We start from the raw sequence: 17,264 nt of genomic DNA on the forward strand, positions 1-17,264 counted from the left end.
CAAGTGAAGTCTGAGATTGACAGGAAGATAGCAGAGAAAGATGAGGAGATTGACCAGCTGAAGAGGAACCACCTCAGAATTGTGGACTCCATGCAGAGCACCCTGGATGCTGAGATCAGGAGCAGGAATGAAGCCCTGAGGCTGAAGAAGAAGATGGAGGGAGACCTGAATGAAATGGAGATCCAGCTGAGCCATGCCAACCGCCAGGCTGCAGAGGCACAGAAGAACCTGAGGAATACCCAGGCTGTGCTCAAGGTCCGTTCAGCAGAGCTACAGAAAGAGAAATGAGATCCCTGACATTTCTGCTACTCAAGCATCCACTGAGGCCTGGTAATTTCCCTTGTCTCTCTTTGCAGGACACCCAGCTGCACTTGGATGATGCTCTGAGGACACAGGATGACCTGAAGGAGCAGGTGGCCATGGTGGAGCGCAGAGCAAACCTGCTGCAGGCTGAAGTTGAGGAGCTCCGGGCAGCCCTGGAGCAGACGGAGCGGTCGAGGAAATTGGCTGAGCAGGAGCTTCTGGATGCCACTGAACGTGCACAGCTCCTCCACACCCAGGTCAGGCGCTCTTGGAAATTATTTGCATTGACAAGTGATAACAAAGATTAAAATTATTATTCATCCTGTAAGTGGTTACTTTGTAAGCATTTGAAGCGGTCTGCTGCAATATGTCCCCTCCATTAAGCTCTCAGTATCTGGTTTAACTGCTCTGGAGCTAAAGAAGTCTCTTGCCATAAAGACTTCCCTAAACTCTAACCACATTTTCAGGCCTTGATGTGGAGGCATTTGGTCTGATAGTAGGAATCTTGTGTTTCCTGTTGCACAGAACACCAGCTTGATCAACACCAAGAAGAAGCTGGAAACAGACATTGCCCAGATCCAGAGTGAAATGGAGGATACCATCCAGGAAGCTCGCAATGCTGAGGAGAAGGCCAAGAAGGCCATCACTGATGTGAGTTGGACACTCCTGGCATTGCTGACGATGAATGTTGTCTCCCCAAATTATGTCCATTCCCAAAATGGCTTTGACCCTTTGCTCCGATCAGGCGGCCATGATGGCAGAGGAGCTGAAGAAGGAGCAGGACACCAGTGCCCACCTGGAGAGGATGAAGAAGAACCTGGACCAGACAGTGAAGGACCTGCAGCACCGTCTGGATGAGGCTGAGCAGCTGGCACTGAAGGGAGGCAAGAAGCAGATCCAGAAGCTGGAGGCCAGGGTGTGTAGGGCTGGGGCTGTGCCTGAGTGAGCGTGCCTCTCCTTGGAGAGCCATTGTCAGGGCAGCTGCAGGGATGGGCTTGTCCTTGCAGGTGCGGGAGCTGGAAGGGGAGGTTGATGCTGAGCAGAAGCGCAGCGCTGAAGCCGTGAAGGGCGTGCGCAAGTACGAGCGCAGGGTGAAGGAACTCACCTACCAGGTAAGGCAGGAGCTCCCCTTGGGCTGATGAACCCTCATTCCATCAAACAAAAGACGTTCTCATGGACTCCAAGGACAAACGCTATATTGTGGTGTGCAGAAAGCAATAATTCACTCTTTCCATTTTGCCTACCCTCTAGTCTGAGGAGGACAGGAAGAATATTCTCAGGCTGCAGGATCTGGTGGACAAGCTGCAAATGAAAGTGAAGTCCTATAAGAGACAAGCTGAGGAGGCTGTAAGTATTGCACAGGGAAATAAAAAGCATTCCTTCCCCTGGGTGTCACACAGGTGTCTAGGAGATGAATATCAGAAGTTTTGAAAATGTCAAAAATCATCAGTTGACAAGGGGAACTTTGTCATCCAGATATACCCCCTAGCACATGAGCACTAAACAAGTGGGAGAATAAGTACAGAAATGACAAATTGAAATGACAAAATTGCTCCTCACATGTGACATGGTCCTGGTGAAGCTTGTCCCAGTAGGATCCTGAGGAGGGGAGGATGAGGAGCTCTGTGTGAGGCTGTTGTGTGAGCAGTGGTGGGAGGGGGATGGAGATTTGCAGCCCCATAAGGCTGAGTTGCTGCAGGAGTGAAACCCCTGCCCTGTTCTCCTGAGTCCTGATTGCCTCTCCTCTCACAGGAGGAGCTGTCCAATGTGAACCTCTCCAAGTTCCGCAAGATCCAGCACGAGCTGGAGGAAGCCGAGGAGCGCGCTGACATTGCAGAGTCACAGGTCAACAAGCTCCGAGTGAAGAGCCGCGAGTTTCACAGCAAGAAAATAGCAGAGGAGGAGTGAGAGTGTCATGAGGCATCAAAGTGACCTGAGGGCTGCACAAAATGTGAACCCTCTGTCACTTCTTTCTGCAATGAGGCTTTAAAATTAGTCAATGTCTAAAGACAAAACCGTAGATTCCTTTGCATAAAAAGCAGTAGTTACACTTTAGTTCTGTGGTTATTTAGGTGTTGATTGTGTTCAGACAATTAATATGCAGGAGTAAACTGCTGAATTTTCTGGAGTAAGATTCAGAAACTCCTGTACTCCAACTACAGTAAGAGAAAAATGCATGAGAGCAAACAAAAAATTTTACACTGTACTACAGTGTTTCACAGCAATGGAATTGTGATTTAAAGTTAGAATAAATAAATACTAAATAAATAATGCTTTTTAGGAAGCAAAATTGTAAGCCTATGTTTTACAAATTTACAAGCATAAATATCAAAAGGAACTGTTTTTACTTTTTAATACTGGAATTGAGAGCAACTCTTTTAACACAATACCATGAAGAAATCTGCAAGTCTGGCTCTCTGAGAATACAGAGAACCTCTAAACATGGTGTTTCCACACTGACAAACAGTGCTTCCTGACTTCCTTTTGCAGCAATGCATGAGCTTTGTTGTATAAGAAAGCTGAAAACTGGATAGAAAAAAGTAGCTGATAGACCCTGGTGTTTTGGTTTTTTTTTGTTTTCATCCCACATGGGGTAACACTGCAGAATATAATGCATGAGCAGGACAAAAATGAGGAAAAGCTGAGCATGAGGAAGAGCAAGGCAGCAAGGATGGTTCTCACTCCTCGCCATTCTCATTCAGTGCCCCAATGGGGGCTGTGCAGCTGAGCAGGTGGTGAGTCTGGAGAACACAGGTACCTCCACCCTGAAGCAAAGAGACTGGGACATCACACTGACACTCACATTGGAGCTTCCTTTGTCTGGAATAGGTGTTTAGAGGCAACCTGTACAGCAAGAGGCAGCTTAACATACCTTTCACTAGACCCTGGCATGTCAGGAAGCTGTTGAGGGAAGATTCTACAAGCAGATGTGGGGAGTGGTAAATGAGACTTGGCTTTGACTACAGGGACACTTACAGGTTCCTCAAGATTCCTGGCTATCTCTACACCTCTCCATTGACAGGGAGTACTCCAAAGAACTGTGAAACAGCTGGGGAAGGGAGCTGCAGATACTGCACAGCCTTTTGCACTGACCACAGCAGTCAGTGTGTTTGCAGCAACAGTGTTCAGGACTAGGAGGTCCTCCTCCTCCCAAACACACTGAGGTTTACACCCAAGGAATCCTTCCATGTTATAACTAAATATGGAAGTAGTTTGCTAGGCAGCAGCTAAATCTATTTAAGGAAAAGATGATGCCCTGGGTTGACTCTTGTGTCACTGTAAGTGATGCTCTTCAGAGACATCATCTCTATGTGTGAAGCTGTGAAAACTTCGTCAGTGCCAGTGATATCTGGGCAACAAGGAAAGGAAACCTTGGAAACCTTTTTAGACCTGCTGACAGAGTAGTAAATAACACAACAACTTTGGGGACCATATTTCAATGCCAAATCTCCCTGTTCCCTTTGGACAATGTTACAATCACCCTCCAACATGAACAAGGGGCTCTGACTGTGGAAGAATCAGGATGCACTTGAAGCACCTGACACTGTTGGGGCTCCTCTCTCACCAGTAGGAAATTACGGCCTGAGCATTTGTTACTGATGCTCAACTGATGAAAGGTAACATTGCAGGTTCCTTAAGAGACAATACCTGAGGCCAGAATTCCAACTGCACAGGTGGGAGAGGGAGAGAAATCACACACGTTGCACTGTGCTGAGCTGGCCTTGCCACCAGCCATCCTGGAAAGCAGGGCTGGAGACTTGCTGGAATCAGAGTGGAATATTACAGGGGTGAGTAAGGAAATCCAATTTCTGCTCACTTTTGATTTGCTGTCTTGGCTGGAGGACAGGAGTAGTTTTGCATCAACACACTATTTCTGGAGTTAGGCTGCTTGTGATCTGAAATGTGCTGATGCACAGGTAACTGATCTAGGAAGCAACATGGGCCCATAACTGGCCTAAAGAAACAAGTCTCAGAGAAGGTTTAAAATAGATGCAGCTGATGAGCTCCACTGGAGCTGCTGTCCCATGTGGACTATAGAGTTCTCTGACCTTCAACAGCTTGGGCATGGACAACTGTGTCTCCTGGGTGCAAAAGCATCAGCACTTAAGAGGCACTGAGACATGGAAAAGTATTTCTGACCTGAAGACACAGGCTCCTCACAGAGGCATCTAGCCAACAACTGAGCTTTCCAGTTCTCCAAGTACTCACTGTCCATGCCCTCAGCCCACAGCAACATTGCCTTGACCAGAAAGGGTTTTCTTCCCCAAAAGCAGAAAGTAAGGGGGCCAGGGAGTGAAGGACAGAAAGGAAGAGAGAAGCAAAGGAGGGAGAGGCAGGTGGAGCAGGAGAGGGAGAGTAGAGGAGTAGTGGGTTGGGTAGATACTGTGAGAAAGAAATGGAGAAAGAGAGTGAAACATAGACAATGACAGAGAAAAGAGAGGAAGGGAGGAAGATACTGAGAGAGATAAGAAAGAAATCAAGATTGAGAAAAAATATTGAGATGGGGAGCAAAATTCATGAAGAGGAGGGGAGAAAGAGACAGAAAGTAGAGGTGGAAGGAGGGAAGAAAAATAGAAAGGAAGAGAGCAAACAATTTAGCATTGTTTGGGTGTTGGTACCTGACAAACTGACACTGGACTGAACTCTGCTGCTTTTGATCACTGCTCTTGTGAACCCCCTGTTCACAACCCATATCACTCCCAATACCCATGGGTGCATTGCTAAGAAGAGTAAGAGAGTGCCTTGAGGAGCAAATCTCTTCTCTGAATCTCTGCTCTGTCCTGGCACTGCATGAGGGGCAGGCAGGTCTGGTGCCTCCTCAGTTCCCAAGGCCTTGTGAGCAGTAATGTTAAAAGAAAAGGCTGAAAACACTGAAGTGGGGCAGCTTGGGAAAGCAGAAGAGCTCGTGGGCACTGGGAGGGATGAGGAGAATGTGGGACACTCATTGGAGAGAGGAGAGAATGCAGGCTTTGCATGACATCCAGCTACTTTGCAAGCTGGTAATACTTCTAGACAGAGTCTAAATGTGATGGTGTTCATGGCAGATACACAAGTCAGTGCACAGAGTATTAGAATTTCAGCTAGGCAGGAAGTTTTCCCATCCTTAAATGTTCCTGGAAATGTTCATAATTTCCTCTTCTTTTGGTATTCCAAAACACTTTTTAATGTTTGTGCCACCCTGAAAGATACCTGCCTCGGTTAGTGAAAAATCTTGCATTAATGAAGAATGGACTATGTCCACACTGCAATACAGAACTTCTGAAATCAAACAAGGAGATGCTTAGAATTAACACAGAGAAAAATATGTTTTTTCTAGGGGTGATTTCAGATTGTGAATCAGCCCTTGTGGACGTGAGGGGAAAACAGACATAAAAACAAAATACAACATAACCCACAATAGTTCTGTGTGTGACTGCCTGAACCGTACTCTGTTGCAGGAGGTATTATGAGTGTTAAAACCAGTTTTTAGGTCATAGGTAATATGGGACAATTCTTAAGAAGAGTACAGCCACATCTCAGACAAGGATAATATGTATGTTTCTTCAAATAATGGCATTCAAAAGCAAGGTTATCAAAACCAGATGCCTTTATGGTACCTGTTATCTCTCAGTGATTTCAACTGCTCAACATGTTCTCCGATGTTTTCTGGGAGGAGCAGCCACTTTTTCAAAATTGCACTATTTCAGTAACCCTGATTCCCTTCTGATCCAGATCCTTCTCCACCTTCAACTCCTTCTACCACCTGTTGCCTTTCCTCTTGACTGTTCCACCCAGACACCACCCAGCCTGCTGTCCCCACACACCTGTTCTGTAACAGGAGCTGCTCAGCTGCTTTGGTGAGAGATGGAAAGGGCACCCTGAAGGTTGTGTCCTCAGCCAGGACCCATTCTCCAGCTCTCTTCCATGGATGTTTCCTGGAAAGACAGGAGGAGCCTAAGGAACTGTGCAACTTTGATACTCACTCAGCACCTGCCCAGGTGTTCTATTTTTACCTGCTCCACTTCACAGTTAGGTGATGCTGAGATATCTTTGAAGTTTCTCTCTTCCTTCTCTCTTTTCTGAAATACATAAATGTGAAACATTGTGCATGCTTATGTGACACATTATGCTATACCATTAAGTTTTACCATAAATGAATTGAAAAATTAACCTTGAAGCAGTCTCAAAAGAGTAGAATTAGGAGACAGAAGGATCTTCAAAGTCCCTCCATGTTTTGGTGCATGGGACAGGGCAGTCTTCACAAGTAAGTTCTAGTCCCAGAAATACTAGCTCACCTTTGCCATGGCCATAATTTCCCTGTACCCATTCTGTATCTCTACCCTGAATATTTTTAAGATTCTGGGGGTTCTTTTCATCAACCTGTTTTACTCAAAAATCAGTTAACCCTTCTAGTCTTACCTCATATGGAATTTTTGAACCACACAGCACTACAACACCACTTTGGACTAGACTCTTCCTGCAGGGAAGCATGCATTTCACCAAATCCATGCACTTCATTAGTCAACAGGAGAAAGGGATGTTAGGTTAAGGAAAGTGTGTCCTACCATCTCCAGAGTCCAGTTCCCAGCTGCATCTTAAAACTGGGAAGTGCTGGGATGAGAAGCCTTGCTCTGAATGATCAGTGTTTCAGCAATTCTGTTTCTTTGGTGCTAACATTCCTGGCAGCTCTCGTTTTACACAGAGGGCAGCAGAAGTGCTGCTGCAGCAGGAGCTGAGCATTCCCTGACAGAGGGCTCATCAGGGGTCCAGAGAGCACACTGATGCCTCCAGCATGCCCTGTCATACTGACAGCATGGCTGACAACAGCACAGGCAAGCTGAAAATCCCACGGGGAATGCTTTTCAAATAGTGTTGCACTGAATAATCCACAGATTTATAAAATCTGACCACTTTTTTCCCTCTTTTTCTTTTTTTTCTTATTTTTCTGGAGATCTTGATGGTTTTCATTACTTATGTATCACAGTTTAGTTTTTTGTCTGACATGATTCACATCTGCAACAGCTGAGTATAAAGAAGAAAAAATATTGTTCATAACAGGGGAATAAAATTGCTTCTAATTGCTTCTGTGATAAGATTAGCAATGGTAATCTGAAGACATAACTGTTCTATTGCTGACCACTCAGAGACTTGCTGTAATAGCAACACTGCTGCATCAAGAAAAATTTTTATCAATGTGATTAAGAGAAAAATGATTTTTAAGTGAAAGCTATTTGTGGAGGTAGCTCTAGATTATCAAAAATCCCATGGGAGTTGTTTGTGAGTTTTTTGGTTACAATGAAGATTTCAAGAGCACCTAAAAAGCCATTGATGGTAGCTCATTTCTCTATTTAGATGATAAAGATTTGTCTACAAAACTGTTACTTTTATCCCAGGCCTAAGATCTTTCCTAGGACAATAGGATTCAATGTAGGCAGTTCATTTGCAAAGAAAGTTTGAAGTGGAAGAGACATGAGAGACTATGAGATGCCCTCTTTTTGGCATAGTTACTTTTAATTTTGTTCCTTTATTCAGTTCAGGTACAATATCATAAATATCTGTCTTTCTCTACACAGGAGGGAAGAAGTTAGAGATAAAAATTTGCTCAACCAATATTGCTACCAAATACCCTCACAAACATTATGAGAAATATCAAAATGTTGGGTGTGGACCAGCTTCAAATATCTTCAAATCAATGTTACTAACATTATCAGGTATTCTGTCCTGATTAGCCCATGGGAATGATTGGCAGGAATGGGTTCCCAGCAGAACAACATCAGAAAAGATGGAGGTATAAGTAGGTCAGAGAGAAAGAAATTGAAAAAAAATAAATGCAGAGTCCCAGACTGTGGATTAGAATAAGAAAATTGAAGTTTCATTCAGAAATCATTTCAAAAAGAAAACATATAAATAAAACAAGAATAGTGAACAAGACCCTCTATGAAATTATATGTAAAGAAATCAGTGGTTGCAGTACAGTCTCTGGGCTGAATAGCAGCATAGGCATGCAGTTCTTTTCTGACTTTCTGACACCAAGACTTGGCACAGTGCAGCCACAGCATGAATTTGCTGTGAAATTTCTTCCCCAAAAGATCTGGGGAAGAAAATCCACTGGGATGCCCATGTAGTCATGGCTCTGGTTTCTGACTCACAGATGTGGGAATGGAGCAGGGTCAAAACAGGCCAATTGCTTTTCTCAGTTGAGGAAATGTGCAATGCCATGGTAGTTTTGGGATCAGGCACAAGTCAGATGTCAACAGACATCAAGAACAAACCCTGTCTCCAAGTGGCAGGAAGGGGTCTCCCATTAGGAATCTATACACAAGTCCTACACAAGAGAAGGAATATGTAACCCCCGTTCATTTCCTCCTTTTCATTATCCAGACATTTAGCCCTTGATGAACAATGTGGAAGAGTTTTATCCGCATGAGTGACAGCATCTGATCCATCATGCAGCACACTTGTCTTCTGCTCTGGAAAGGCAAGCCAAGAACGAATCTGGTGACAACTGCAAAAGAATTATTATCATCAGAGAACTGGAGCTGCTGGAGCCCAGAAATACAAATACTTCTGGAAAAAATCACAGGCTGCAGGTTTCTGCAGGTTTCAACCAGATGTAACTGTGGAGCTTGGGAAGACAGTATTTTGCACCCAAAAAAACCCCAAAAATCAAATAAAAAACCTCAAAAAAGCAATTGCTGTTATTAAGAGACCAGTAGAAGAAAACATTGAAACACATCGTAAAAATGATATAAATTATATCCATAAACCTTACTTTGTGCAATGGCAGTAGGTTACCTGAAGAAGTGGGAAAGTCCTCTGATTCCTTCAGATATCCAACACCTCTCAGAGCTGCCTTTGTACGAGTAATGAGGAGCACACCATGTGGCCTGAGGAGACTGGGATCCAGGGGCAGGTCATGGGCACATGGAGTGTCTATGCCCACACGGATATCAGCAGGTTCCCCTTGTACTTATGAGCATCTACACCGACTCTGCTGGGACCTCACCCTGAACTGCCCAAGGGGAATGAGGTGAGATCTCTGTGCCCTCTCATTTGTGGGAATGCTCAGTGTGTTCACCTGCTCTGACATGTGGCCAGCTGTGTATTATGTGTTCTCCATGTGTCTGTGCCTTCTGGGAAATCTTGCTCAGCCTCATTACTTGGTTGGATCTGGACGTGGATCTGTGGCAGTCTTGTCTCTGCCACAGTGCCAGGCTCTGCCTTGTTAAAGGCAAGAAAACCTGGGGAACAAATCCTGCATAGAAACTGCTGTTAAACTGGAAACCAGGCAGGCAATGAGCACTGGGAGACAGGGAAAGGAGCACTTCCACCTAACAGCCAATCTGCCAGCCCTTCAGCTAGCACAGCTGCAGGGCCTTTGCTGCTCAAAATATTCTGGCAGTGTCTGAGACAGCAAGAGAATGTCAAACATATTTAGCAAGTTCCTCTGGCTGACCTGACTGGGAAGGCACCAACCTCCCTATTTCTTTTCTGTATTAGCCACACGTGTTATTTGGCTGGTGCTGACAGGGAGGAAGCTTGATGGGAAGCAAATAGATCAAGATAAAAGGGAGTGAAACCAGCCAGAATGGTGGGGTTGGGATCAAAGTGTCCAGCTCAGTATGTCCTATGTAGATAGAGAACTATCAGTAAAAGCCTTTTGCCACAGGCAAACCAGGCTTGTTTATTTGGGACAATTCCTGGCAGAAGAGATGGCAGAGCATTTGGTTCAAGACAATAGAAAATGCAGGTGTGTGTGAGAACCCCTGCTCATTTCCACAGAGATAAACTCTCAGACATACACACACTCTCCTGCACAATTATATAGCCCAAAAGTTCTTCCCTCATCATCTGCAATTTGATCATTGGAATTCGATCATTGCAATTCAAGGAACACAACTCCAGCATTTTCTTCTCTGAGCCTTATGGCCAAACCATTAATTTCCCTTTTCCTTTCCGAGACAACAAATATGTGCTAGTATCAGCACCCAGCCTGTGCCTGTCCTTGCTCTGTGCATGCCTCCCTGCTAGCACACTGCTGTGCTGGAAGCACCATGAATGCTTTGCGTGATGTGGAAGCCAATCTTCCTTGTTATGCAGATTAATAGATGCCATGCCACAGCCTGCTCCCAAACAACCCAAGAAGCCACTGCACAAGTGGGTTTGTTTCCTGGGTATCAGTTTCTCTGGGTCTGGATTGAAGGTGCTTGAGAAGGTATTTCATGTTCAGACTCAGGTGTTTATTATTTCTTATCAGTAAAACAGTCTCACAACCATGAGTTTGGCAGCCTTTCATTAGTAAACCACAAAATGGCTAACAATCTCTTGTTACAGGTCTTTTAAGACTAAACTATCCAATTAAGAACTGACACCTAGATTATTTGCCCTTTTAACTCAATAACTGATCCCAAAGAGCTGCAATGTGGACTTTTCTTCCCAATTACAAAATGCCACCCAAACCCATGAAGAAGAAACCCAGGACAGCACCCTGTGCCCTCCATCTTGCTTCCATCCACAACATATTAAAAATCCCAAAACCTAAATTTCTTACCAAGGGATACACCTACGCTACTCTCCATAATCTATTTCACACTTTTGTGGGTTCTAGTCTATCTTGAAGTCTAGGAAACTTTCTCCATGAATGAGGATCAAAGTCAGTGCTCCTCTGGGGGTCAGGGCACCCCAGAGCAGACAGAGAAATATTCCCTGTGCCCTGGGTTTCCACACCTGGGTATGTTAACCGCCCTTTACAACTGGCAGGATTGCTGCATGGACATCTCAGGTGAGGACATGAGGGAACTGCTGCTTTGTCAAGAGCAAACTGTATGAAGCCCAACACCTTCCCTGTAGCTAAATTCAAGTCACTGACAACCACAGCCCAATGTTCTCCAGTCTCTGTGGTACATTGTCAAGTTCCCAATAAGAGGATTGCCTTTTCTGCAATACTTCTGTGACCAGGGAGCACATGCTGTTTTCTTTGGCACTGATGTATCATTCCTGCTGAACAGAAGGAGGATAGAACTCATTTGAGCATGAAATAGGTTGCTAAGTGAAATCTTCCACGACATTCAGATATGTAGTCTGCAACTTTCCTCTGGTTTTGTTTTTTTTTCTGAGTTAGTGCCTCTGGAGGCTCATGAAGACTCAGAGAACAGAGATGAGGCTGCAAACACTTCTCATGAGCCAAGCACATGATGATCCTGGTTCCCTGTGGAAATCTGATGCCACATAGGATACCTCCCTCCTGTTGTATTACCCAGGTAGGAGTTACAACAGGAGTCCAATGGGATACAAGGATCCTTTTTCTGCAGTTCCACAGCCACACTTCTACTGCTAAAGGAGGAAATAATTCCAACTCCTAATGCAAAAGTAGAAGTGGAGAAATTGCTCTCTCTGGAGCAATTTTATGACCTAATAAGAGAAAAAAAATTACTCTGTTACACACAGGAGCCTCTTTTCTTATCAGAGACATCTATGAATGCTGTTTCAAATACTTAGGTGAGAACTGGGATGACTAAACAAAAAAAGGGAGTGAATATGGTCACAGTCAACAGTGTCCATAGTTCTCTGAGGAAAAATTAATTCACCTATACGGTCATACAGACATTCACTCCCTGGAGGTCTTCAAACTCTGCACAGCAACAGCAAGGCAAATACAGATCAGAAATATTAGAATACCACAAATAGTGTGAGACAGGCATATGTGGATATGGTTGTGAGGAGAACTATCACTTTAAATAAAATTCTAGCGTCTAAAACAAATGTATAAATCCCTGAGTTCTTATATTTGGCCCAGATCATATTTCCTTTGCAGCTGGTGGAGTCAAATGCTTCAGAGACCTCTAACCTCCCCCTCAAATTTACAATGTCAGCGAAAAATTAGATTCTTTCTTCTGAAACCTGACCCCTGAGAGCACTGAAATCAATAGTCTTAAAAATAGGCCCATCAGCTGGGGTCATCAGAGATGTGTTTGTATTGGATTTGCTAAGCCAAGAGATTTTCATACCAAATCGAGCTCCAGTGGGTTTCCCCAGAGCAGGTGAGCTCCTTTTGAGAACCTCATAGGCTTTATGTATACTGCAAACAGACAACTTTTTCAACTCTCCAACACTAACATGAACCAGAATGAGGGATATTTTCAGGCATCCTGCACTCCCACTGAAAGCAGCATTCAGTGTCATCTGACACAGGCATCTGAAATGTTAGCTCTTGAAAATGCTCCATCAGCCTTGTGCCCCTCAAACTGAAGAGGAGGCAACCAGCAGATGTAAGATAAGGTCTGTAAAATCTAGGTAAGATAAGGAAAGGGAGTGGATGGTTTGCTGAATTTTGGATTTCTGTACCAGAAGTAAGGGTATCAGGTGAAGTCACGTGTTGGCCAAACACAGAGGGACAGGATACTTCAAACTAGCCATTTTTATCTACTCAGATCATCTCCACCAATGCAGTAGCTACTGAAGGTTTTCATTAATTCAAAGATTAGCCGCACAAATGCATGGGAGCAGAACCAGGTGGAGACTCCTGATCCCACATACAACAAAGACATCAAGATTGGCATCTGCCTGAGCCAGGAGCACTTGAGGAATGGGGCAGTGTTTAGGGAAAGCCTCAGCACATCTGCCTGTTCATACTTCCCATACTGTCTAGCCTCAGCCACCATCGAGCCACTGCCAGGACAATGCTCTGAGCTGGCCTTTGTGTCCTGGCATATCTGTCACAAGAAGCCAACAGGCATTAGCAGGGCAGGGATGTCCCCGTTGCCAAGAGGCCATGGAGAGCCTGGAGCCCAGGTGCTGCTGCTATGGGCAGTGGGACACACCAGCAGGGTTTTCAGCAAAGCTGCTGAAGTCTATATAGATCCTGGGTTTCTTCTTCAGTGCTTGGCCCATAACCTCAGTGTTAATGCTGTCTGGTGAGTTTACAAGCATTTTGGTGAGCCATGCTGTTATTGCATATCTGTACCACAATCTGCAAAGCCAGGCAGCAATGCCTGAACTAGATGTGTGCTGCTTCTTCAATAACTGGAAGAGCCTTGCTGTGCTGCTTAGCCTGCTCTCTAGCTGGGATAATGAAATCATTCAGAATAGCTGAGATTTCAAAGCTGTTCAAAGGTGCTGTAATCCAACACCCTATCCAAAGCAAATCAAATTACTTCTGGTTGCTCAGGATTTGTCCAGCCACATCCTGAAGACCTCTAAACATGGAACTTTTCTGACTCGGGTCACTGTCATGGTAAAAACAATTTTCCTTATATCTAATCTGAATTTCCCACATTCCAGCTTGTGTCCACCTTTCTCACTGTATCAGATACCTGTAGATAGTAAGATCTCTATTTAGCCTCTTCTTCATCAGATTACATTAGCTTCTCCTTACGCATCATGTTCTCCAACCCTCTGACCTTCTTGGTGGCCCAAAGACTGCAAAACAGCCTCCGGAAATCAAATTCTTACCCAGTTGCTTGTGACCATGTCTTGTTCTTGGCAGTTTTACATTGTTTGGTTTTTTTTTAATAGTTCTTTAGACCAAACACTCTTTCCTGCCACTGGAAAAGTGTTTTTCATGTATCTTTTTTCACTGACAGCTTTGGTATTGACTACCCTTCACATACAAGCTGGGTTTTGCTACTTCTTAAGCCATTGATTTCTAGATCACTATTTTCATCACGAATTCCAGATTAAGCCTCTTTTTGTGCAGAGATGGCTGCCCAGACAGGCTTTTAACCCATTTGTGTCATGCCCTCATGGCCATTACAGAGTGGGAAGACAACTCTTTCAGGACATTCCTTCCCAGCACCTGGGGCCTCTCAGTGATGGTGAGTGTGTGGAGCTGGGTGACAGGACTCAGGTGTGATTTGCGACCCCACTCAATATTCCAATCACTCTGCTGTGTTTGCATTGTGACTCCATCACATTGCTGTGCCATTGTGCTGAAGCAAAATCACATGCAACATCAATCTTCAAATACTTCTTACCAAATAAGTAAATTTGGTGTTAAGCATTGAAAACCCTCCAAGTGTGGAATATCTAAAAGGACCAAAGCTGGTCCCTGTCATAATTTCCTAGGAGATGCTCACCTATGGATTTGTTGTGGGAGGAGGGTGAGAATAGGCTGCTTCTCACAGCAGATAAAAAGGAATTAGGCTCTGGCATGACTTTTACAGAAGAGATAATTACATTGTTGAATCTGTATGGGAGGCAAATCCCTTTGGAAAGTTATGTCAGCAGGGAAGAGTGAGAAAGAACTAATAAGAACTCGATGAAAGCTCTCTATTTCAAAGAATGCCATGACAAATCATGATCGCATCATTCTTTTATCTGGGTTTATCTTCAACAAACCATAAGGCAGCTGAGAAAGGTCACAGCCCCCTTTTTAACTGCTCAAAGTGGCAAATCTAAATAATTTCATCCTGCTCCTAGTTCCTAATATACTACCCTCCTTGCACAAGAAGTAGGGAAGACAGTTAAGTAGATTGTCCAATTGTCCTAGCATACCTAGTTTGATCAGTTATTTTTGTCTTTGAGAAAGATGTGCTCTTTCCAATTAGCCTGCAAAGAAGGATTTTCACAGTAACTCAAGATGAAATCATGGCTTGAAGTGAGAAGGTGTGAACAAGCTGCAGATTTGCAGTTGGATGGGAGCGGGCAGGGAGGAGGAGATGGACAATGTAGGTTTTTTGTGGATCTCAATAAGAAAGGTCCAAGAAAATCTGGCTTAATAAAACAACCAGTTGAATAAGATAATGTTGTGAATGGTATTCTCCACTTTTAGTACTCCCTCTAAAACCGTGGGCCCATCCCCCCTCTCCCTCCTCTGCAGCACACAGGAGAGGGGAATTGGAGGCACAAAAAGCAAAGATCACAGATTGAGATAAGGACAATTTACTGGAAATAGCAATGAGATAAGAAAAATAACAATAACAGCAGCAATGCTAATGACAGAGAGTACAAGAAAATATATGATTCACACATAAATGCACAGCTAAGGTGGTGCAGGATGAGAAGCATAGCTCAGTGTGGGCCTGGGCACTCTGAGGTTAACTGTGATGCAGATCATTGACTTCTCCATGTACAGTGGTCTCCTGGTCAGGAGATTGAGATATTCTACTCCTTGATACAGACACAATTTGCCTTTCTCATAGATATTTAAGTTAAAGCTTACCTTAATAACATATGGAATTCCAAAGTCCACAGTGCAAGGACCAACTGAGTAGGTGTCACCAACTCCTTGAATACATTTGTTTTATACAAGGCTCCAAAGGCAAATGGTCTCTAATAAGAGTCATATTTCCACCTATGACCCCAAATCAAATCCCTAGCACAATCTAACATGAAATTTTCACTGAAAATTAATTGTAACTGAGGACTATGAAAATCAACAAATTCACACATCTTTGCAGCATAAATAATTTTTGTAATGTGATAAATCAACACTATTATACCCCTAAGCCTAATATTAATGTGAAGAATAGTCTGTAAGAAAAAAAAAAAAAAGCATAAACAGCACATCTGGCTCTGGGGAGCAGCCAGTGAGCCAGAAGATCCAAAAAAACATATGGGGAAAGGTATATCCCAGGTATCCCTAGCAAAATACATCAATACATAGGATGGGTGGTCATATCTCCACAAGCTGCAGAAGGCCTCATCCAGCCTGCAACATCCAATGTCCCAGTTTCAAATTCCATCATCCTTAGATCTCTAAAGAAGTGTAAAATTTCTATCAACATTTCCCACCTTCTGCTCTACCCTCATTATCTGGTTTTGTGGTATATTACTCAAGTTTCTGAATTAACTTGCCAGACTGTTATTCATTGGAGGCAAAATCTTCATAGAAACTTATTTCGTCTACACTGATTGACAAGAAGATCATTGGAAGTCCTTAACAGAAGAAATAATACTTGATCAAGCTTTCTGTGATGAAATTACCATTTTAGTGAATAGGAAAATAGCAGTGTCTGTTGATGAGTTTGACCTTAGTGAGTGTTTTGTTTCTTTTGGTCCTGTGTTCCATCTTGTCAAATAAGAAGGAGCAGGAGAAGGTGCTCCAGGCACTGGGGCAGAGGACCATTGTAGACAAGATACCCACATGCATCTCAAGGACTCAGCACTGCAGGAGGTGGAAATTTCCTGGAGGAACTGCAGCCCATAGAGCCCATGTTGGAGTAAGGGAGAAGTATGACCAGGAAGAACAAGCAGAGAGAAACTGTTATAGAATCACTTCTAGTTCCCATTTCCTACCTAACTGGACTTCTTGGAGTTGGAGGCAGGGGAATCAGGAATGAAGAAGCAGAGTCTCAGAAGTCTTGGGGAAAACATGTTGTTTTAATTTTTGTTTCACAAACTAACTACTCTAGATGGATGAATTTGGTGAGTAAGACCCTGCAAAGCATCAAGCAGAAGCTGTCAAAGGAGAAAGATGAGTTGAAGACTGAGGTCAATAACTTTTTCAGTAGCGTGAAGTCCACCTCTACAATTACAAAAGTAGAACCTTCACTTCTCTGTATTTATAAATCTTTTTTCTATCCACAAATGAAAAACCTGTATGTAATCCTTTCCAAAATTTGAAAATAGCAGAAAATAGCTTAAACACAAGTTGACACTATTTCATCCTAGTTTAAAAAAATCTGTAAAAAGTCTGAAATATGAGATGTCACAAAGATGGAAAATATTTACAAAATTCACAGAACATGAAGAAGCAAGGCAATCTATGAGAACTCAGAGCCCTAGAATGGCTTTGGGCCTGATGTTTTATTCACTGCAGGAAAAAATATAGATGAGGTGCTATTTCCTAAAAAAAGCAGATGAAAATCAGGCTGTAGAAAGTGGTCCTTTATTGTCACGCTTATAGGTTAGGAGGAAACAGAAAAACAAGCCATCAGTCATTTCTTATTGAATCTGTTGCCTTCCCATTACTCTAGGAGATGAAACAAAATGCAAGATATCAAACTGACAGAGAGGATGATATACTACAAGTGTGACCTTTG

The 17,264-nt window shown here is 43.6% G+C and overlaps 1 protein-coding gene across 1 annotated transcript in view; it reads left to right on the forward strand.

The window, feature by feature from the left end:
- Positions 1–2,334, forward strand: part of LOC120504458 (myosin heavy chain, skeletal muscle, adult) — a 36,891-nt gene extending 34,557 nt beyond the window's left edge. Inside the window, exons 33-38 of the mRNA XM_039713969.1 lie at positions 357–560; positions 829–954; positions 1,049–1,219; positions 1,311–1,415; positions 1,555–1,650; positions 2,056–2,334. Coding sequence (XP_039569903.1) covers positions 357–560; positions 829–954; positions 1,049–1,219; positions 1,311–1,415; positions 1,555–1,650; positions 2,056–2,211 — 858 coding nt within the window. The 3' untranslated portion in view covers positions 2,212–2,334. The remainder of the gene's footprint in view (positions 1–356; positions 561–828; positions 955–1,048; positions 1,220–1,310; positions 1,416–1,554; positions 1,651–2,055) is intronic.
- The last annotated feature ends 14,930 nt before the right edge of the window (positions 2,335–17,264 follow it).

This window comes from Passer montanus, unplaced genomic scaffold (genome assembly GCF_014805655.1).
Source record: "Passer montanus isolate IOZ18808 unplaced genomic scaffold, ASM1480565v1 scaffold290, whole genome shotgun sequence".
NCBI classification, from domain to species: Eukaryota; Metazoa; Chordata; class Aves; order Passeriformes; family Passeridae; genus Passer; species Passer montanus.